The sequence below is a fragment of the Aristolochia californica genome, unplaced genomic scaffold (genome assembly GCF_029961685.1).
Source record: "Aristolochia californica isolate CCGP_79_NKW_82.1479 unplaced genomic scaffold, dmAriCali1.0.hap1 SCAF_10, whole genome shotgun sequence".
In the NCBI taxonomy this organism is placed as follows: Eukaryota; Viridiplantae; Streptophyta; class Magnoliopsida; order Piperales; family Aristolochiaceae; genus Aristolochia; species Aristolochia californica.
This window is the reverse complement of record NW_027181771.1, coordinates 31,444,414-31,466,872: the sequence shown is the minus strand read 5'-3', so window position 1 is coordinate 31,466,872 and position 22,459 is coordinate 31,444,414. Positions and strand designations below refer to the sequence as shown.

At 36.2% G+C, this 22,459-nt stretch overlaps 2 protein-coding genes across 2 annotated transcripts; both read right to left on the bottom strand.

Moving 5' to 3' along the window:
- Nucleotides 1-14,918: 14,918 nt before the first annotated feature.
- LOC137936105 (xylan O-acetyltransferase 1-like) lies at nt 14,919-17,502 on the bottom strand. The gene is made up of 5 exons (XM_068780657.1): nt 16,774-17,502; nt 16,487-16,658; nt 16,200-16,399; nt 15,945-16,103; nt 14,919-15,535 (listed from the first exon to the last, which is right to left on the bottom strand). Exons 1-5 carry the CDS (start codon nt 17,364-17,366, stop codon nt 15,178-15,180), a joined length of 1,482 nt encoding a protein of 493 aa, XP_068636758.1. The 5' UTR covers nt 17,367-17,502; the 3' UTR covers nt 14,919-15,177.
- Nucleotides 17,503-20,360: 2,858 nt separating this feature from the next.
- LOC137942799 (transcription factor UDT1-like) lies at nt 20,361-21,635 on the bottom strand. The gene is made up of 4 exons (XM_068788537.1): nt 21,485-21,635; nt 21,227-21,391; nt 20,907-21,083; nt 20,361-20,743 (listed from the first exon to the last, which is right to left on the bottom strand). The coding sequence occupies exons 1-4, from the start codon at nt 21,617-21,619 to the stop codon at nt 20,648-20,650; spliced, it is 573 nt and encodes a 190-aa protein (XP_068644638.1). The 5' UTR covers nt 21,620-21,635; the 3' UTR covers nt 20,361-20,647.
- Nucleotides 21,636-22,459: the final 824 nt, after the last annotated feature.

The following is a 22,459-nucleotide window of genomic DNA, read 5'->3' as shown; positions in this document are numbered from 1 at the left end:
TCAAGCCGTCCGCGTGGTGTACGATTGGGCCCCACTTATATACATTATCCGACGTGTCACGAACGAAGAACCAAAAGGCAGGTCCCCGTGATCTTGGTCGATCCCACAAGGCCAACGAATATACGGAGCCTCCCGATCTGCGGAACTGTGATCCGGGGGAGAGATTCTTTAGTTTAACCGCAGCACAGCCGTAGGATCGACGAGATTAGAACGGGTCCCACGAGGCGATTGTCTGGATTCATTTTCCGAGCGCAGCGGGAATGGCGTTAGTGTGAGTAGTAAAAGTAATACAGAAGAGAAAGATTCTAAATCTGATCCACCAATTATTGTTCTTGTCCACCATCCGTTAGCAACTAGGAACTTTTCGATTCTCTAAATAGGCAAAGATTGTTGTCCCATCAGATGATGTCATGCAGTTGCATTTGTACAGGGGTCCACAAGGAGCATTAGGCTATAGGCATAATTAATGCCGGACCATGTCCCTTTCAATCCTAAACTTGCACCGCTATTCACTCGAGAATGGTACATTCGTTTTATTCCAATGTAACACGTCAACAGCAGCGACCCATCGTCAGTGAGGGCCCCGGGTTGATTTTCAAAGAGGAAAATGGATCAGTTCCACGTTGGATTTTTACGATGGACGGTAGGGATCGTCCTGAAGTGGGTCAACTGGGTGGAGTTGGTCGACCTTTTGTTTTGATTTATTAAACCTTTTTCTGGGCTGTGATTTGTGAGGTTCGTGAATCTTTTTGTAACACATTACACATTCAAATAAAGATTATGAATAAACTTTTTACCGTGAGAGTCTTGTAAAAGGAGATAAGATATTGTATTTCTGTAGGATGGTCGGAAGGTCCTCGACATACGCAACCCTATCTCCCACATACAGATTTTGACAATCCCAAAATATCACATAAATAATACCCCCAACTCAGCTTATCTTTTCGGTCCTCGCATTTGCATGTGAAAATACACGTTATTGCGGGCCAGCCTTCCAACTCCGTCGGCTCCACCGCCGTCCACCAATGATACCGGAGATTCTATTTATCCCCAATTAAGGAGACGGACGGGCGACAGATTCTTTTTCCAACAACAGCCAAGACGCCAATGATGACATCAGAGGCTTCAATTAACCATTAAATTATGTGGATCTTCTCAATAGAATTAATCAATACAAATCAGTTTTAATTTTAATTATACCACTGAGACTTGGTGTGGTTCCTAATTTTAGGTGAATTTACATGAGATATGTGTTGTTTATGCACGAGGGGAAGCACCAAAGGTAGACAAAGTTTTGTAGTGCCATTGTTTTCATCATATGGTCCCATGAAACCTTGTCCATAATGCTTTTGCTAGAGAGAAAGCACCTTAACATATTTTTTGGCAAAAAAAAAAAAAAAAAATCATATTTAACAATGCACTGACTATTCGGTAGAATTGGAATTGTCTTATTATGTGATGGCGTCAGGAGAGTGTTATTTAATTGGCTTAATTAATCTAAAGGTCATTTTTAATTGTCTTAAGGTCGTTTTTAGTACTGGGCCGCATTGTTCGATAGTTAAAAAAAATTAAAAACTATAGACATTGAAAAATATCTAAGGAAAAAAATGTTCTTTTACTAGATGTGATTTTGCGATATGTCTAGAGTCAAGAGTCGGATTTTTAGCGGCTCTTCTTATTAACCAAAAGGCTTCGGAATCTTGCATTTCAATTCAATCAAGTGTTCAAGGGTTTGGTTATGAATTGATGTGCAAAAGACACTTTTTTTTTGTTTGTGTCATGAATTGGATTTTTTTTTTTTTTGTCCATATGTTTGATGGCTACTTTGTTTGATTTGAAAAGAAGTATGTATGGGACTAATTTTTCCCAACAAGTATTGTCTGAGCTCAAGTGCCATAAGTGGAATGCAGATGCTATCAAAGTTTGCAATTGAAAACAACAAGAGTGCATTGTGGCTCTTCTCATCAACCAAAAGACTTGTTATGATCTTTATTTTTGCATTAAAAATGACCCAATTGTCTTGCTCATGAGTTGATTTGCAAGTAAACACATTGTTAGAATCTTTGGAGGTTTATTAGTCCACTGTCACAACAATCACAAACTTTTTTTAAATCCTTCAAATATTTCTACCTCTATTAAATTTAGGTTTTTTAATAAGAAATTTAGTTTAATTATGATTCTTATGCATGTTATATGTACATTGAATCCTCAATTCAATGAAGAACTATTATATATATGTATTTTATGTTTTGAAGAAGATAATTATATTCATCATTCAACGAAAATTTATAATGCATACATGCAATAGTAGCATCAAGAAAGTCATTTTTAATTGTTCAATTTAAAAAAAATAAAAATATTGTTCTTAACTTCTGTACATATAGAGTGATGTGTAAGAATATGAGTGCGAGGAAAAGGAATATTTCCTCACTACTAAATGATATTGTTAGAATTTTATTATTCGCTAATTTAGAAACTACAACAAACAAAAAAAGATGACAATGAGGAATTTCTTCACTAAGAACGAGTTAAATCTAATATCATTTTTTTGTTTTTGTTTTAAAATACTAATAAAATTTATGACCATAAAAAAAGGGCCTTTTTTTTAATTTTGTCAATATTTATTGATGATGCAATGATCTACATTTGACATATACTTGTCCTACATTATCGTCATATTCACTTGGTGGTAGGGGTGGCATCAAGCTGAGCTAAGCTCAAACTTGCATATGTTCGAGCTTAGCTTGATCAGAATACTTTGAACTCAAACACGAGCCTAAAATTGGAATCAAGTTTGAGCCCAAAAATTTTAACCGGGTTTGTGCTCGAGTTGGGTTCGAGCTCCAACCTATATTTAAAACTATAAATATAAATATAAATAAATAAATAAAATATTGTGATGAACTTAGTACCATTGAACTGCAAGCTATATCAAAGGAGTCCAAGATTTTACAATGGATCATATTAATGTATAATAACCAACTTAATAGACCTAAATGAAAGAGCAAACATCTCCATCAATAGACTGTATTCTATTGACAAACGATAACATTAGAAGTTGAGGGACCTAAAAGGGCTAAACAATCAATCATTTTTTAGGTTTGAGGTAAATAAGAGCAATTATCAACTAGCTAAAGAGGGAATTGATGAGAGAATTAGAGAAAATAGTATTTTCATAAAAAAGATTATGCTAAGGAGTTGGCTAACGAGCTAACAAGCCAAGTTTAAAAAATCTCGAGTTTGGTTTATTATACTTAACGAGTCCTATTTTAAGTTTGAGCTCAAGCCAAGTTCAAGTACTAAGCCAAGCTCGAATGGTTTGCAAATCGGTTTGACTTGGTGCCACCCCGACTTGGTAGTGCTCCAACTAGAAATTTCCAAATTCTAAGTGGTGAACATAACTTAACATGTCTTTGGGAGACCTTCATAAAGTCACAATGCTAAAATTAGATTGCATAAATATCAGGATATTCCATTTTCTATTAATAACGAATTTTTGAAATAAATATAGCATAAATTCTTAGTTAAACCTATATATGTGTTTATATATTGCTTTGTATTCATCTTTGCACAAATTATGGGGAGCTCACCAGGCCAATAACTACATTAATGTGACATCATTCATGTGGGCTCATATTGCCTTTAATCTGTGCCCATTTTCTTCCCAACACTTGGGACCTCAGCCTAGAATCAAGACACAACAAATAAAGAAAATAGTGATGTCAGTCCTTGGACTTTTCTTTGCCCATGTTCCCTACTTTTAGGCTTACAAGACATATCACCTAATCCCTACTCACAATCCATCTTTGTCTCCTCATATCACATAATTGCTTCTATTGGCAGACCAAAAGTTTGCCAACGCTTCTTCCCACTGGCAGTTTAATTTTTTACATTTTGGCTTTGCATTTTTATTTGGGAGTGTTTGTTCAAGTGATGTTGCGTGTTGAAAGCTTGAGTGGACAACCAAAAATGTCCTTCCTCTTGTTGTAATATCAGCATTGTCCACTACAATTTGAACTTTCCTCCAAAGTTGCTTCAGTGCCGGGAAAAGTGAAAAAATCATGAAGCAAGTTGAACTTTTTCCTTGTCCATTGGAGACTCTTTTTCATGCTTCCCTCCTCCGCCTTTATTCGTTTCGTTTTGTTTCTCCTATCAACTTTTCCTTTCAATGTGTTTTGGCCTTTTCCTTATTTCCCTTTCGGACAACTTTAGTTATTCTTCACAAAAAAAAAAAAAAAAAACAAGGTTCTTATTTCATAATCTTTACTATCATTTCAGGTTTTAAAATCTCACTTAGTAGCTGACCGTCATGAGCTAATTAAGTCTAATTTGAACTCAAGTCATTATCTGGAGGATGACATTTTTTGTTGAAATTTGTTAGAAGTCCTAGTCTAGTGGAGTTGGTTACAGGTTGGGATCTATTTTTAGCTTGTTAGTTTTCAGTATGTGGATCCGCATCTTGTTGTCGATTGTCATTATACGTGAAAAATAGTCTGTGATCAACTCACCTGATTTCATTCGAAGCATTTTGAACTCCGTACTAAGTACTTAAAGTTGCTAACTATCTGCCCTTGTTGATCCCTGAAACTACTACTTCATGGAATCCCAAATATGTTTGTAGGTGTCATTGCAAGGAATGGTTTCCAAGATCGAACGATCATTAGTTTGGAAAAGGTAGTTTCTCTCTTTGAGATCCTTCAACTTCAATGCATCCAATTCAACTTTCTAAGTGTCTGTTAATTGAAGGCATGTTGTTGGTTCAGTCACTCTTGTGTCTACAACCTGCCAATACTTTATCGACCTCAAGAAGTTCTCCATCAACATGCTCCAATGATAATAATGACCATCAAAGCGAGAAATCGTAGGTTACACAAACGTTTCAGAAGCTGAGATAAATTCTTTTTTTTTTCTCTCAAGACTCTCTCTGATATAAAATCAGAGAGAATAAGAGAAATAAAGCTACTAAAGACGAGACAAGGAAGAGAAATAAGCTCTCTTCTTCTCTCTGATTTTATATCATTTTTATATCTCATTTATGTAGAAGCATATCTCCCTATATGAAACTCAAACAAGGAGGGGGTGGAGACTCGGAGTGAGCCTCAAATAAGCATAATTGAGCACCCTCTTTATGACATTCTATTCCTTGCCACAAAGAGGACCCCTCTTGTTTTTGGCAGCTTGCCACCAAAATTGAAGAGGTGTCCACGTCTCAAAGTGCAGATATGTTGATTGAAGCACAAGGGCGCCCAACTCTTGTGGGCTATGAGAATGGAACTCCTGCAACCGTCCTTGTTAGGGATCTATTCACAACTCTGGTTTTTTGCCAGTCTTTTTGAAATTATATAAAATAATAATATAAATAAAATAATGAAGTAGGACACATGACACACATGATGATCCATTATAAGTATCCATTAAGAGACATGTAACAAACTGTTATTTGTTGAACTGAACCACGATTTTTCTTGTTGGAACATGGGCTCAAACTCACATGACCAAGGAAGACCCACATATCCAAGAGTGTTGGAAAATGAGCCCAAACCCATAAGATATGGACCCACCATGATCACGTGAGGTGGCATAAGAAGTCTAACAGAGCCACAATTATTATGGAAACAGGTCTCACAGAAGAGTTTGAATTTAAAGTTATTTTAGACATGTTAGTTTTCTATTTATATTGGGTTATTTAATTATTCTTGGGTTTATCTTTAAGTGTTAGAATTTAGGAGTAGTAGGGACAAAGGTAGTTTTATTGTAATAAGACTCTACTACCTTCATCTATTATAAATAGATGTTCATGTACTTTGATTATGATCAAGTCAATGAAGTATTTTTCTTTTCCTTAAATTCGACATGGTATCAGAGCAGGTTCTATGAGTTGACTCGATCAACCCACAAAGGTAATGTGATCCTTTTCTAAATAATTATCCCTAGTAGTTTATGTTCGTATTTATATTATTTTTAGTCCTTATACCCATTATTTGATTTATGATTATATATTGAAGGAAAAATATTCGAGTCTACTTTCCAAGGAAAAATGATTTTTTTCCAATCGGAGTTATCTACAAAGAGAAATCAATATTTGAAGTAGCAAATGTCAAATTGCATTAGAGGTTCGTGCAATAGCAGCAGAAAGCTACAACTTCTGAGCTATTTTATGCTATCAAGAAGGAAACTCTATATGGAGAATTATATATCAAAAGAAATATCTATAAGTTTATTTTCTTACCTATTCAACCAATTCTCGATCTGAGTTTTTTTTATGGAGATTTTGATTTTGGAAGATTCAATGGTCATGCTGGGAAAAGGGGAAAGAGTACTTAATTTGGTAGAGACTAAAATCTATCATATTATATATATCTCAATAGAAGTATATTTTATGAAGAGAACTTATACTTGGATGAAATAAATTCAATTCTTGTTTCAGAATGAGAAAATTTCATTTCAATCTAATCTATATTTAAGAATATATTCGCATTGGAATAATCAAATGTCATATTGGTATCTTGTTGCATTGAAAAATCCGAATTTAAGCCAATTGTTCTGTGCCACTTTTTGAGTTGTTGTTGTTGTTGATCAACTATATCAGGAAAATATCTCACTTACCTTCTTTTTTTGGTTACTACATCTATGGTATTTGGTTCAAGTTAGGAATACTGCCATTACCTCCCAACTTGAAGGAGAGAAGTACAAGAAGTACAAGAAAGATGTATTTTATTTCATATGATGTGGTAAGTTTTATGTGACCAAAATATTCAACAAAGGGGGAGTACAAAAGATGAAGTTTTTGCAGCAAAGAAATTAAAGATCAAGAATCTTGACTCACAGTAATTATTGTGGTAATTTTGGTGATTCCTGACTTGGCTCGACTCGATTCTATTTCTCCGCCTGGATTATTATTTTGAGGTATTTGCAACACAGTGTATCAGATTATTTCATGGGTCCTTTTTACAAGGATTTTTATTATTTTGGTTCATGATATATAGGCCCAGGCCCATTTCAACTACATCTATTGTGTCTCTTTGGATGAGACATTACTGTTGAAGAAGTGGTGACCACAACATCCTATCTTCCTATTGGTTATTTAACAACCCTTCTCCTACCATCATTTATTTTATTCTCACATACATCTTTGGGTCAACCTTTTGAGTGTTGATTCGGTTGGGAGTTTAAGTCCATCACGTATATGGGTTTTGTTAAGTCCAATTAGACTATATATATATATATATATACCCGTGGGTCTTTTATCACCGTCTTGTGAATGACAGACATTTATCACCCATTTCTACCTGTGAGAATCAGTGCCCGGGTTGGGACACCGTGATGGAGGAACTTATTACTACATATATTTTACCCCCTTAATTGGCATTTATTACTCCTACCATTTGAGAATCGTTGTCCTGTGAGGGACACGGTGATGGAAGAGTTTTTTACAACACTTTTGAACACTACGTATAGATCCACTACCTGCGAAAGATAGGAGTGTCACTACCTGAGAATGATAGGAGTGTGCCCTACATCCAACATTGGTTATGACTAGAGTATGGAGCGATGTCATACGACTTGGAGTGATTTTACTCTCACTTATCTTATGCCAATTGGACCTCATGAAAGAGAGCACCAGCGTGAGGGGGAGTGTTGGAAGATATGGAAGACTGCAATTTTATACAAGAAGATCATATACATCATTTGCAACAAGCTAGAAGTTCATGATGTTCTCTCACCTCCAGCTTGAGGGGAAGTGTTGGAAGATGGGCCCAAACCCATGCGACCAAAGAAGGCTCACATATCCAAGAGTATGGGAAGATGGGCCCAAGACCATAAGATATGGATCCACCATGATCACATGAGCTGGTGGGACCCACCATGATCACATGAGCTGGCATAATAAGTCTTATACAATAAGAAGTCTAATACAATAAGAAGTCTAACAAAGTCACAATTATTATGGAAGCAGGTCTCACATAAGAGTTTCAATTTAACGGTGTTTTAGGCATGTTAGTCTTCTATTTATATTGGGTTATTTAATTATACTAGGACTTATCTTTAAGTGTTAGAGTTTGGGTGTAATTGAGACAAATGTAGTTTATTGTAATGGAACTCTACTACCTTCCTCTATTATAAATAGAGGTTCATGCACTCTGATTATGATTAAGTCAATAAAATATTTCTCTTTTCCATAAATTCAACACTTCTATTGAATAAGAATTATACACACACACACACAAAAATCCATTAGTGTGAAGCATACGAAATGACTATCTCAGCTATCCGATCATGATCGCATGACTGAGATAGTCGTTGATCATGATCGAACAATTGTGATAGTTGTTTCACATGTGTTGCACCAAATGAATTTTCGCATTGGATAAGCCCTATATATATATATATATATATATATATATATATATATATATATATATATAGAGAGAGAGAGAGAGAGAGAGAGAGAGAGAGAGAGAGAGAGAGAGAGAGAGAGAGAGAGAGAGAGAGAGAGAGAGAGAGAGAGAGAAGAGAAGAGAGAGAGAGAGAGAGAGAGAGAGAGAGAGAGATGAGAGAGAGAGAGAGAGAGGAGATATGTGTGTGTGTGTGTGGTAGATTTACAACAAAAATCACCTAAACATAAGGATGCTTCAGATGAGTCCAATTCTTATGGAAGACTCAACAAATTTAGTTACCATAAGTGAATACAATTTTATACAAACTGTAGAAAAGTTCATCTGTTGTTTATGCCCCCTAAAAAAAGGTTACGATTAGAGAGGTCAATCTTGTCTATTAGCAACTGAAATTGAGAACTTGAAAAAGGCTTGGTAAGGAGACCAACAAGTTGGTCAACAGAAGAAACATGAGCCACACAAAGTAGATCAGATTGACCCTGATCACGGATGAAGTGGTAATCAACTGCTACATGTTTCATTCTGGAGTGAAACACATGATTGGAGCTTAAATGAGTGGCAATAATATTATCACAATAGACAACAAGAGAAGATTGTAAAGTCACACTAAGTTCAACAAGCAGAGAGTATACCCACCGAAGTTCAGTAGTAATAGCAACAACTGATCGATATTCAACCTTAGTATAAGAACGAGAAAATGTTCCTTCTTTGAACTCCACAAAGGGTATTCTTGTAATATTAGTACTTTTGATACCTATAAATACAACTTAATGGGGAGGGTTTGGACAAGTCCATAAGCCTAATTCTACAACCTCTTCTCCTTCTCGAAATTTGTCACTCTTCTTCTTCTCCTCATAAATCTTCTCTCCACAACTCTTTTTCTTCTTCTCACCCCTTAATCCTCTTCTACTTTGATTAGACATCATAAAATCCTAAGTTTTTCAAAATGGTTTTGGTCCATTTTAGCTGTTACTATTGTGTCTCTCTGATTGAGACATTATTATTGGAGAAGGACTTCTCAGTTGCAGATTATTGTCAGTATTAGTTATTTTAATGAAGAAGAAAGCACATGGTGGCCCCCGAATATGATCTTTCGGTGATTGCCCTTTACCCCTTTTTATTTGGCATTTTTACTCCTATCATTTGAGAGTTGGTTCCCATTGGAAGGACACCGTGATGGAGGAATTTATTACAACACTTCTGAGCAGTGCCAATAGACCCACTACCTATAAAGTATAGAAGTGTACCCAACATCCAACATGATTCAAGTTTATTATTCACCCAAAAGGCATTTTTTGGAGCTACCCTGAGAAAGTGGGTAGACTCTATACCCCACAATAGGGATACTTTTTCGCCTGTAAAATTGAGCATAAAATATTTTTGACTATGACCATTTGACTGGAGTATGGAAAGATATCTTACGATTAGGGGTGATTTTACGTTCTTATATTAAGCCACCTGGGTCTCTTGGCAAAGAACAAAGAGATCACTAGCTTGAGAGGGAGTGTTGGAAAATATGGTAGACTGCCATTTTACTTGGGAATATCCTATACACCTTTGCAGCAAGTTGGACATTTATGATGTTCACTCATCCCCAGCTTGAGGGGAGTGTTGGAAGACGGGCCAAAACCCACACGACCAAGGAAAACCGACATGTCCAAGTGTGTGAAAGATGGACTCAATCCCATAGACAAAGTAGAAGGCCCACATGCCTACATAGTGGTAGCATGATGGTAAATAAAGAGTCATCTCATAAATATGGCACTGATGTAATTAGTTTATGATTTATGTCTCATATTTACTCTTACTAGGGTGAAGGGTATGCTTGTAATATTAGTACTTTTGATATCTATAAAAACAACTTAAGGGGGAGGGGTTTGGATAAGTCCATAACCCTAATCTTTCTCCACTTTTTTCCAACTTAATCACTCTATCTCTTCTCCTCCTAAAACCTTCTCTCCACAACTCTTATTCTTATTCTCACATCTTAATCCTCTTCTACCATGATTATATATCATGGAATCCTAAGTTTCAACATATTTTAGCATAGGTCTCAAAACAAATGAAAAATTGACAATATCTAATTAAAAACTTCTACATATTGCATTAAATAATCTATATTACAAATGCCTTCATAATAAATAATACTCTATTGAATCTTAAAATGAAATTTAATTTTAAACTTCAATTACATTTTTTTAATTTGATGCATTTAAGATCATATACACATGGACACCAAATGCAAATGCACCATCCACCTTTGTACCACATTGGACTCATATCCTTAAGTCATCCATTAAACCTCAATTGATTAGTTTACACTAATTTAGATGAGCAATGTAGGAGAATGCTACTTAAATAATTAGCCAAATAACAATTTAATTTTATAATTAGAAATTATACAATTAGTTGGTTAAATTTTCCAAGTAATTAATCAATTAATTACATAATTAGTGATTATTCAATTACGTAGGAGGGACAATTTTTTCTTCTTGTACATGAATTTAGTAAATTGCTTTGGTAAGGATTATAGGATAGAATACCCTTACCTCAAGTGTAATTTTTGGTTTAAGGCCTCCAATGAAGTTATCAACTTGAATATATTCCAGCCAATGGATTCGGTTGGCTATGCCTTCAAACTCCATTTTGAACTCTTTGACGAAGTCGGTTAGCTTGAGGTTTGGAAGAAAAGAATCAAAATCTTGATATTGGATCGGTCAAAACTATAAGCAAAATGCTCTTACAAACTCATGCCAAGTAAGAAGAGGGTTAGTATTATTGTATCATTGGAACAAATTTCTAGCATATGCTTCTAGATAGTTCGAAGCTATAAACACTTTTTGATTTTCATAGGTTTGTTGAATGGAAAAAATTTGTTCAGCCAAAGAAGCCCACTCCATGTAGTCATCTTCGGGTTCATATTTTGGAAAATCTATTTGGGCCATGAAAGCTTGTATAGATCCTCCTCTTATATTCATGGTTTCATGTGGGGGAGAGTGGTGATCAAAGAAAGGTAAATTAGAAAAAGGGTGAAATGTTTGTGGGGCATAGATTGTGTAGCATGAGGGTGATCAAAAGGGTAGGAAGTGGGATATGGTGGTTGAGGGTAAGTGGGTAGGAATGTGGTGGAGTCGTCATGTAATAGGGAGGAGGATGAAAGATAAAAGAGTTGTTATGAGGGGGAATATTTGGCAGAGAAGGGGTAGGTAGGATTGGAAGTGGAGGGGAAGAAGGTTTTGTTTTCCTCTTTTCGAAAAAAGGTTGAAACATGGTGGTCAATAGCTGTACTAGTCCTTTCATACTTGTGATTTCATCACTCTAGTTTTCTTGGTTGGACTCTTGGGCAACAACCACCTCTTGTTATTGGAGCTTCATTCTTCTTTTATGGACCATGTGTATGATAGAGGCCTCAAGGAATGCTCCTACTATGATACCACTTTGATAAGAACCTCCTCAAGGTCTTATCTTCTCAACTTTCATACAAAGAAGTAAGGCTCTTCTAGGCAAGGGAGAGAGAGAGAGAGAGAGAGAGAGAGAGATTTTGGGTAAAGGTTTGATTAATTTTTCCTTCAACGAAATCTCCTCAATCAATTAGGCTCCCTAATTACATGAATCAAGGGAAGATTAAAAATCCCAGGAGGTAAGCTAGAAAACTTTTAAATCAATAACAATCTTATCTTTTAGAGATTCTTTAACAAAGGAAAGTAAAAATTCTAGGAATCCATCAAAAGAAGGTGAATTCCCATTTCTTTCTTGACTTCATCCTTATTTCTAATTTTGCCCTTGACTACAATTTTTTTCTCTTTTTACCTTGACCTCCTACAGCCCCATGCATGTGCATAGGTCTACATGTGTGCCACATGTTCTCTTGTTTCTTTTTCCTACTTCCTTAATGTTTTGAGGATTTTTGGGTTCCAATCATTTCTTCGTAAACTAAAAATATCAATATGAAATAAAGCTCATCTAGAAGGTTGGGGCATATATTGACAATAAAACTTTGACGTTTCGTTCTATGTACTTGGATGGACTTGAAAAAATTTAATTGGCCATATTCCAATGATTATGGAGATGTCGATTATCTCACGAACAAAATATCAGTTTTTGCAAAAATTGTCTTTGAGCTTAGTGGAAGAACCAAATTAATTATTGACCCAATCATGTGTAAAATATGTTGTGGTTATACTAAACAACTACATGGAGATTGAAGAAAATCTCTTGACGACTTTTTCTTATATGTTTAGTTATTCAATTTGACTTTTGATCATTTTGTATTTTTGTTAAATAGTAAAAAAAAAAATTGTAAAGCAGGAATATAACAAATTTGGACCAATGACACGAATAAGAGTTTGTCCATTAGTTTAAAGATAAGGTAAGTTGTGTCCATTAAAAATGTATAGGTTCACAGATAAGGTTAGTTGCGTATTAATATCCTTGCTATCATCTAATCTATTATAAGTCAAAATTTTAGTTGTTTGTGGCTGAGTTAAATAGATTTCTCTCCATCTACACCCTGGCTCAAGCAAGGATGTGACTGGTTGAAGTGCTCTGGAGTAGATGAAGTTATCAAAGAACTAGGTAGGAAGATCTTTGTTGAGTTCAGTGATTCGCAAAGGAAGACATTGGAGATTTATAATTCGCTCTTCATCAAATGGGAAGGGCTCATAAACCATATGGATATAAGGGTGGATAATTTCGAGGTCTACATTGATAAGTAATTATTGTATGAGTACCCTTATAATTTTAAGGTCTACAAATAATTTTTTTACATTGACTTCTTTGTTTTAGTTTGACAGTGGTTTTGTTTTATGTTATTTCTTTTTTTGAAAGAAAAGTTTGATATCAATGTTCGGGGCAATGTGGAGGCCCGTGTCGTCATGTGTTCGATATGGGGTATTGCATTTCGATGGCACAAGTCTCATATGCACCTTTGCTACTAGGAGAATGAGGGTTAGCTTGTAGCATTTTCGGCCCCTTATAGAGGGTTTTCCCTTGAGAATTGATAGTAGTTCTATCAGTGTATCTTTCAGGAGGAGATGTTTTAGGTAATTAGAATTGTAGGGTCAAGTATAAAGGTTTCAATTACATAAAGTATATAGGCATTTTTGAGTTAATATTGAAAATACTAGAAAACAAATGGTTCAACATATAATGAGCGTATTCAAAAGGAGATGGTATGTATTGATGTTGAATTATGTTTTTTTTTTAATTTTGTTATTAGTATAACTCGTTCACTTTTGCAATTTAAAATTTGTAGGCTGAAAATTGCTTTAATATTGAGCAATTTCGGACTTAAGGCTTCAAAGAATAATATGTACGTTTTACTATAACTTTAAGATTCATATATTTATATGCTTTATTTTAGGGAAGAGTAAAATTATAATTTTGCTTTGTTATCTTTAATTTTGATGACATGTAGTGGATAGTGTGAAAGGTAGAAGAAGCTAGTGAACCAATTGATGATTGAGTCATAATGCACACTGTACATGGTCCCCCCCAAGGGTAGGTACATCGAGGGATTGGGTTTAGCTCATTTGCCTGTATCCAAAATGACGTGAAAATCTTCTTCTTATTGTAGTGACATATTGAGGATGAGTTATACAAAACTCAGGAGTAATTGAGGATTTTTTATCGCCTAACATGAGCGGTTAAAGTCTCTACAAGAGGATTATGAGGATAGGATGAAGGTTATATAGTTTTTCATTAGTTGCAAGCAAAGCATGAAAGGATCGTTCTTCGAATCCTCCCCTAGAGTGATCTGTGGTTTTTTTATGTATATTTTATACATTATTTTTGTATATTATTTTGTTTTTATTTTTTATTTTTATTATTCTTAATAATTTAATTTTTTTATATATTTTGTCTTTTAATTATTTCTAATTTTATACTTCAACTTTTAATTTCCCATAATTTTTTTTATTAAACAAGGCAACATAGAAAAATAAAAATATTATTCAAAAATGCTTGTACCAACGAAAAATAAGAAGTTACCTGCCAAAAATTTTATTTTAAAATTTATTATTCAAATATTTCCAAAAATATAATTAATTCACTAGTAAAATATTTTTTTATTTTTAATTTGTAACTTTTTGTAACGAATTTTAAATTTTACCAGCATAGCTTTTGAATTTCTACCAATAAAATCAAAGTTTTTGGTAAATTTTAAAATATTCTACCAACGAAATTACTTTTTCTATAAGAGTTTTCAAACGTTAGTAACAAATTTTTAAATTCGTTGGCAAAACCTATAATAGCGGAAACACAATAGCATACCATTTTTTGCTAGAAGAAGTTTATTCTTTTGTTCCGGTTTTAAGCTTTCAGGGGGTGAGAAAATTGTTAGTACCGTAGTAGAAAATAAAATGAAAAAACACAAATGCAATAAAACCAATCAAGCGGAATTTTTAGTAAAAAAAAAAAATCAATACTGGGAAAAGAAAATATGAATTTAATCATTATTATTTCCAAAAATAATTAGTAAAAAAAGGAGAAATTGATTATTATAATTATTTTTGGGAATAATGATGATAAAAAAAATGATTTTATTTTATTTGGATTTTCTTGGCTCTTGAAAGTGGTTATACAATTTGTATGGAAGGCATATTACATGGCACCAACCCCTTTGCTTGTTGGTGGCTCAAAGAAATGAGAAACGAACTAGAAATTTTGCCCACAATCCACATCAATTGAGACTATAGACACATGAAAACCGAATAACCAAAGAAGATAATATAAAAATGAAAACGTGGTCGATTCGACAAAATGTTCCACGTATACGCCGACGCTACGACTTGGACGAGTGGGACATAATACCAGCATACAAGAACTCGTTCCACGTGTCCGGTAGACCCGGGAGGCACCAATGGATGCAATCCGCGTACGTGGCGGGGTCCGCCTTCTGTTCCGGCGTCAGCATCTTCCCCTGCCGGATGGTGTACACTGACGTGTGAGCGTCTTTCCGGTACTCCGACAACGTCGTGATGTTAAGGAAGTGCACCGGCACCTTCATCGACCGCGTCACGTTCGCCGCCACCACGAACACCCGCCTGTCTGTACCCACCTCCAGTCTCCTCGAGTAGTTGACCACCGGCATCGTCTCCAGCGCGCACTTGATCCCCTCCGGGTTGTCCCAATCCTCGCTCCTGCATCAGTGCCTCGATCATCATCCATTTCTTAAGCTACACTGCTACAAGGTTACCCTTCATGATTGGTCTGTGGAAAAAGCCTTTCAGTTTTTTTTTTCACATTTTTTAAGGACAGTCTTGCTTAAAAGACATGTCCGGTAATGATTTTGATTGGACTCAACTCGTTTTAAAAGGTGGTTGGATGATCAATATGATCAGTTTCTTATTTCTTTGATATTAGTAGAAGATCTGACTTGGGAAATTTTCTGCTTCCTACTAGAACCATTATCACTGGCGCGTCGCTGGTCTCTCTTATATATATATTAAAGTAGGGTTTGATGAAGCCAATATGCAAGGAAGAAGAACAGCAAACAAAAGTAAAAAAAAAAAAAAAAAAAAACGAACCAGAGCAATAGTTTAAGCTTACTTGATGTGCAGGGGTGACATGCTGCTGAAGAAGACAGATGTGCGTTCCGGATCGATATTTTCATCAACCCACTTAGCCCACGTCCTCAAAACCCTGTCGTAGGCTATCGGCCGGTCGATCTCATCGTACTCGGTGTCCCCGTCGTCGAACGATCCTCGCCTGATCATGGATAAAATGGGAGATTACATTGGATTCAAATATGATTCTTGGGTTTTTATTTTTGTTTCGGTTGAGGCCGTATTTGTGACTACTTACAGAACTTTCATCTTGAAAGTGTTCATCCACCAGATGTAGGTGTTGAATATCAGGTAGTCGACTCCCTTCCATTGCAGCCCATGCTTTGAGATCGACTCCGGCATGATTATGCGGTCAAGAATGCTGTGCATTGTGGGATCGTCCGAGTTGGATTGCACCAGAAACGGGGCCCAGTAGAATTCTATCGTCGCGTCGTATTCCTGCACATGTAAGGACACGGGGCGAGTCAGTTTTGTAATTTAAACTCGGTAGTTGGGTTAAGTTAACTCGGAGTATATGGTTCTTACTTCTGCACGGAACACGGCGAGAGAGCCGCTCTTGTTCAGGCTTTTCTTTCCTGGAGGAATGACGGATTGGACCAGACACACCATGGACTCCCACTGGTTCCGGTTGAGAGAGTCGCCGACGAACATCAAACGCTTTCCTCTGAGTCGCTTGAGCAGCAGCTTGGCGTTGAATCTTTTTGAAAGCGCGGCAAATTAAACCCATTTGGTGAGCAGATAATTAGATTATAAAGTTGAGAAAGTATGAGAAAGATTCATGGGTCATGAGAAAAAAAAAAGAGGTTAATTACTTGGGCAGCGAGCAGTCCCTTGGTTGCCATTTCCAGTTCTGGTATAGAGAGTCCTTCCTGCCATTTCTCATACAGGTGACCTGTGCCGTTAGGAACTCGCATTCGTCCTCCTTGTATATAGGATGTGTCACATTATCGAAGACCCACTCGCCATTGAAGAGTTCGCAGTCTTTAGGCACATCGACCGTCTCATCAAGTTCCTCCTCCACCTCTTCTCTCATGTCCTTGAACAGCGGCAATTCAAGTTCCTTGTTTTCTTCCTTCACGACAATCACCTTCAAATTAACGGGTTCATTGGAATCTCCGGAGACTTTGGCTGTGACTCCCATGTCGTTCTTATCACTGTATCGAGTGAATTCTCGGTTCGAGACCGGCCGTGAGTCGATTTCCTGGGACTTGGGTCTGGTGAACGGAAATTCGGCAATCGATTTGACGTCTTCGTTGTACATAAAGCCGGCGAAGAGGAAGATGGAGAAGACGACGACGAAGATGGAGAGATTGTTATTTTTCCGGCTACTGCCCATGACGGAGAAGCGCTTAATCGAGATCTGCTCTAACAAGGGCAGAGATGCTTTCCGGCGAGGGAGCTGCATGAGGAGAATACAGAAACTTTAAGATGAGAGACAGAGCGGCTCGAGAAGAAAATAATTTAATAGGGAGTTAGGTTATTGGTTTGGTGAAACGGTGTTTTCTCAAGAAACGCATCGGAAAGAGAGCGCTTCATTTTCTAATCCAGAATAACTAATTCTGAAAATCACAGTCAAGAGGAAGAAGAAACTGTAGAAGAGAGAAAGAACATGAGTAGCACGGACGTTTCTTTAACCAGTGGATTAGCTTTAATGCAAGTACGGTAGCTAATTTGGGATTAGAAAACGGAGATTGAAGAATAATGTCACCAAATTCTACCTTTTTTTGTTGTTTTTTAGAATATCGTCAAATTAAACAACAACATAAAACGACATTTTAATGGTAGATTATTTGATTATTCCCTCGACCCAAGGAGTTGAAAAAGTTACCTGCCTTTAATAACAAGTGTCTGTGGAGAGAGTGTTTGGTGATTAGTCTGATTACTAGTTGCATGACTGCAATTAGGGGATTCTTAATTTTGAGATTATGGTTGAAATAATCGATTATTTTCCGAGGGGAATCATCGGTTGAAATAATCCATCCCTGCTCTTTTTTCTTTTTTTCTGAAGAAAAAAAGATGAAGCTGTAGCTGATAAACAGTTTCTGTCTGCACGTCGAGGTCGTGGCCCTCATCGTCTTCGTCCTGTCTTACCCACCCCAGAAAATAACAAAGAATATTTGTTTTGACTCCATTTGAGTTATCTAAGCAATCTCTAACAGACCAACTCCACTTACAGGGACGATTCATTTACACAACTGCCTAACCAAAAGAAGCAAAATCATGTTCACAGTGTATCAAAGCCACTTCCTTCCTGTCCCATCTCCGTCACCCAGGTCTCCAGGCTTTGTGTCACTGGTTTTAGGGCCCTTTCAGCTGTCACTAAGTATGGAAAAGAAAAGAGGTGGATGGTCCTTAAAGGCTAAAAAACTAGATGAGAAAAGAATGATAGCTTGGGTGGAGAGAGAAGTAAAGCGGAAGGAACATTCTTCTGTACACCAATTGACTGATTGTGTCAGTATGTATGTAGGCCTCAAATCTGTTTGGTCACAGTGGCTTTGTTTCCAAGTCAAGGCAAAGCAAATGACGAGAGCAGACATCTTGGGTTTGTGGCTGTTGAGCCTTTTTCTCTTTTATTCTTCAAATGAGAGAGGAGGAGAGAGAAACCCCAGAAGAGATATTTCTCTTTTTAGGTGAGGATAGCTGCCCACACCAGGCCAAAACAAGCTTAAGGAGAAATATTGATTGAAAGTGGTTGTTCAATTTGTTTCTCCTTTTTTCTTTCTTTGCTTTAAATGAGCGTTGAGTACTTTAACTACTTGTAACAACTACATTAAGTTGATACGAAAAGGAGTTGTTACATGAACAGCATTTTGTAGCATTGAACCACTTTTCTGGCCTTCTGAATGGACCCTATTCAAGTACCAATAGTCATGGGTAGGTGACCCCTAGAGATATATTACCTATGGGGCAACATGTTTCAAATTTTACATTTTTTTTTTTTTTTCGTTTTTGAAGCAATTAAGTCTAGGGCACCATCATGGCATAACAACTTTACTCAAATGACTTTGAGAGAACTTTTTGTATCCAAGAAAATGCCAATCTACTTAATTTACTATATTTTGATTTTATTTGATTATTATTTGCTCTGGAAAATGAAATTATGAGAAATTTATTTTATTTATTAAGTTTGGGTAATTGTTTTTATAACATCTTTTACATAATCATAAGATAATGAATGATTTTTATTTTAAATGGTTACTATGATTTTATGTCACATATTTTGACATTGTAATTCAAAATTAATTATAAAGTGGTAACTCTAAATTCTAATGGACTTATAAAGATGTTACAAAAAAAAAAAAATGAAATAATTAATGACACTACCATTATCTCACCAACTGAACAATATATATTTTAGTTTAATCCAAAATCTTCCCTCTAATTAATCAAGGAATATATTTTGTTGGAAATTAAATATAGGCTTCATTTATTAATGATCCTTAATTTTTTTTTACATTTTCTTATTATTTTCATAGCATCATTCTTCCATTAGGGTTTTTCATGTTTAGCAATGTACAATATTTTTGTTCACTTTTCAAAAAACTCTCATTTTTGTATTATCATTCCTATGTATCCAATTTATCTGATTATTTTTTAAGGTATTCCAATTTTATTTATTTACAAGGGTAAGCAAACGAAATTATTAAAATTTAAAAAATAATAAAATTCTTAAAAATTAGAAAAGAAATAAATAAAAACTCGACTCAATTCCATTTTCACTTGAACTTTGCCCTAGTTAAAACTTAGAATAAACCTCGTTAAGTATAACAAATCAAGTTCGAGATTTCCCAAGCTCAGACTTATCAGCACATAGGCGACTCAGTAGAATAATTTTTCTTCCGAAAAATATCCTTTACCCTAATTGCTCTCATCGGTTCTCTCTTTAGTTGGTTGATATGAATACTAGATCTCTTAATCCACTGGGCCAAAATTGGGCAACTAGTTGAAAGATTAAGCATGGGGATCCACTCCCAAAGTTTAGCATCTTTGAGAAAAGGGAAGGGGAGTTGGTGGATAATACAGGAGGACAAAAGGTCTCTTTTAAAACTAAGTCATTCAAATCGTTATTACTTATCCATTATACATCAAATCAAAGTCAAAATTCACTTGTTTGAGTTGTTGATTTATCATGTAAATCAGAGTTTTATTGTTCTCTCTCTCTCTCTCTCTTATGTTTTACCTTCTAATAAAGTTATTGCAGGAGCATTAATGGAGTCAAGGGAGAAGTTACCCCCTTTTTCATTATTACCTTTATTTATTTATTTTATATTTTTGGTTCCTTACAACCATTTCTGGTTCTGCCACTAATTTATCTCACAAACTGAAGTGTTTTGATTTTTTTAATTTCACTTACAGCTTATTTTATTGAAATCTATATGAGTTTAAACAACTTCTAAAAATCCTTACAAAATCCATTGGTTTAAAGATTCATTTTGGACTAGGAAAAATCCAACCTCACTTGATTTCGTCTTGTTTGAGATACAGAAGAAAGCGTGAAATCTTCCCTTCACATTGGAGGTTCTATAACATGTTGCAGGCTTTTATCCTTCGGAACCTGATTAAACCAACTCAGAAGCCGTTTACAGACCAATGAATCAGACATCTGAACAAGAAGCACCAACAGTAATGGAGACTCGAGTAACTAAGCCAACTGATTTTACATCAAATTTCAATACCCAAAGCATATCAAGAGCATTCCTTGCAGTCTTGAGAATCACATCGAATCATTTCCAGCAGCAATTTTCTCAAATCCTCTGCCATCACCTCATCAATGTCTCCCCCCTGAATATCAAACAGTTATCATCTCCGATTAAATTTTATTTTCTGTGCAATTTTCGGAAATATAAATCACAATCAAAGTTGCACTATTTTACATCGTTGATCGAATTTGACTCCCTTTGTCTGATTTAACTCTCTCAGAAACTTGCAATTTTTTTTTCCTTACCTCCAAACAAATCATGCTCGTGGCCACCCCCCTGAAGACAACCCAGTTGATGTCGACGACTTCGAAGCCGAGATTGCTTAAAACGTTGATTAGTGTGAAAAACCCATTTGTTGTTTCCTTGCTGGAAATTTTTATGTGAAGCTTATTCTCATGAACAAGGGTCACCTGGACTTCCTCCTGTCAGCCAGCAACAGAGTTCAGTTTTTTCAAGAACTAGGGAGTTGCAGTCACTGTGAACTCTGCAATGAAACAGAACAACCTTTTTTGGTGTCCTCAAGAAATGTATGGAGATTAAAGATGTCTAAGAATTCAAAATGTACCTTGCAGTTGATCAGTGGCTTCACCTCCTCTGTGCTGGCGGCGCTGGCTTCGCAGTCTCCCGCTTCATTTGGAAGCATCATGAGCTCATCCTGGAGTTTCATCGCTTGGTTCTGCAACTGTTTGATATAATCGACGGCATCATCAAGCGTAGTCGCTCTACTCATCTAAAACAACATAACATTCAAAATTATTTTCAACACAGCCGGAAAACTGGAATGATCGACATTGCTGATAATGAAATGCAGTGAAGCAAATGCCTTTGTGATTTTCGGGACCAGAACGCGCAAAGCATAGATTCTCTCTTTGAGCCTGGTTCTCCTCTTCCTCTCTGCAACGAGGTTCTTCGACTTGAACTCCCGTTTACCCGTCGGGTGGTTCTCGTTCTTCATCATTGCCGGTCTTGCTCAGGAATAGCAGGCCGTGGAGGCTGGAGCTTGACGCGAGAGGTCTATTTATAGGAGGCACTGGGTATCTCTTATGGGACCCAATTCGTCAATGTTGCTGGGGTGGCTGGAGTGTTTCAGTTATGCTGTTGGGATACAAGGACGGCTGCACTCTCCCAGTTTTGTACCGAAGGAAAGGGGTTTCTGAAGCATGATTTTTGCTTTTCTCTCTCTGCAATTTCTGTTGAAGTTGTTGAAGAGTACAACGAGGAATGATCTGGTACGTGTGTTAAAAAGACAATCAAAAGGAGTTCACTGGAGAAAACATATAGCAAAAGGCGAAATCTCATGATGTACAAAGGATAAAAAAAAGTTTTTTTTTTCTGTTAATTACTCACTCTCGAGAATTTTCAAAAATTTTAACTAATAAATAATTTTAAAATGGAGGGACTGCGAGGAGGGGTTACATGAGGGATTAGTCCATTGGGAGAGAAGGGGCATGATAACAGAAAGAGGGATGTTGGGGGAAGCATGATGGCGATGCTTGATGGGAATGGCGGGAGGAAGGACGTAGAAAAGCGGAAGAAAGATAAACTCAGTGCAGTAGAAATTATATCATGAACAAAGAAAAAAAAAAAACGAATTGAGAGGACGAAGGATAAACGAAGGAAGGAAGAGAACAAGGAAAAAAGAAATAATAGAGGATAATGATAAGGATTGAAATAAAGTACCAAATAAACTCTAACTCAAACTCTAAAAAGTTGTAATTTCTACGAAGCTGAAACCCGGGCTCGACCTCAGCAACACTGCTCCCTCTCCCACCATCGTCTCTGGTCCGACTCCTATCTC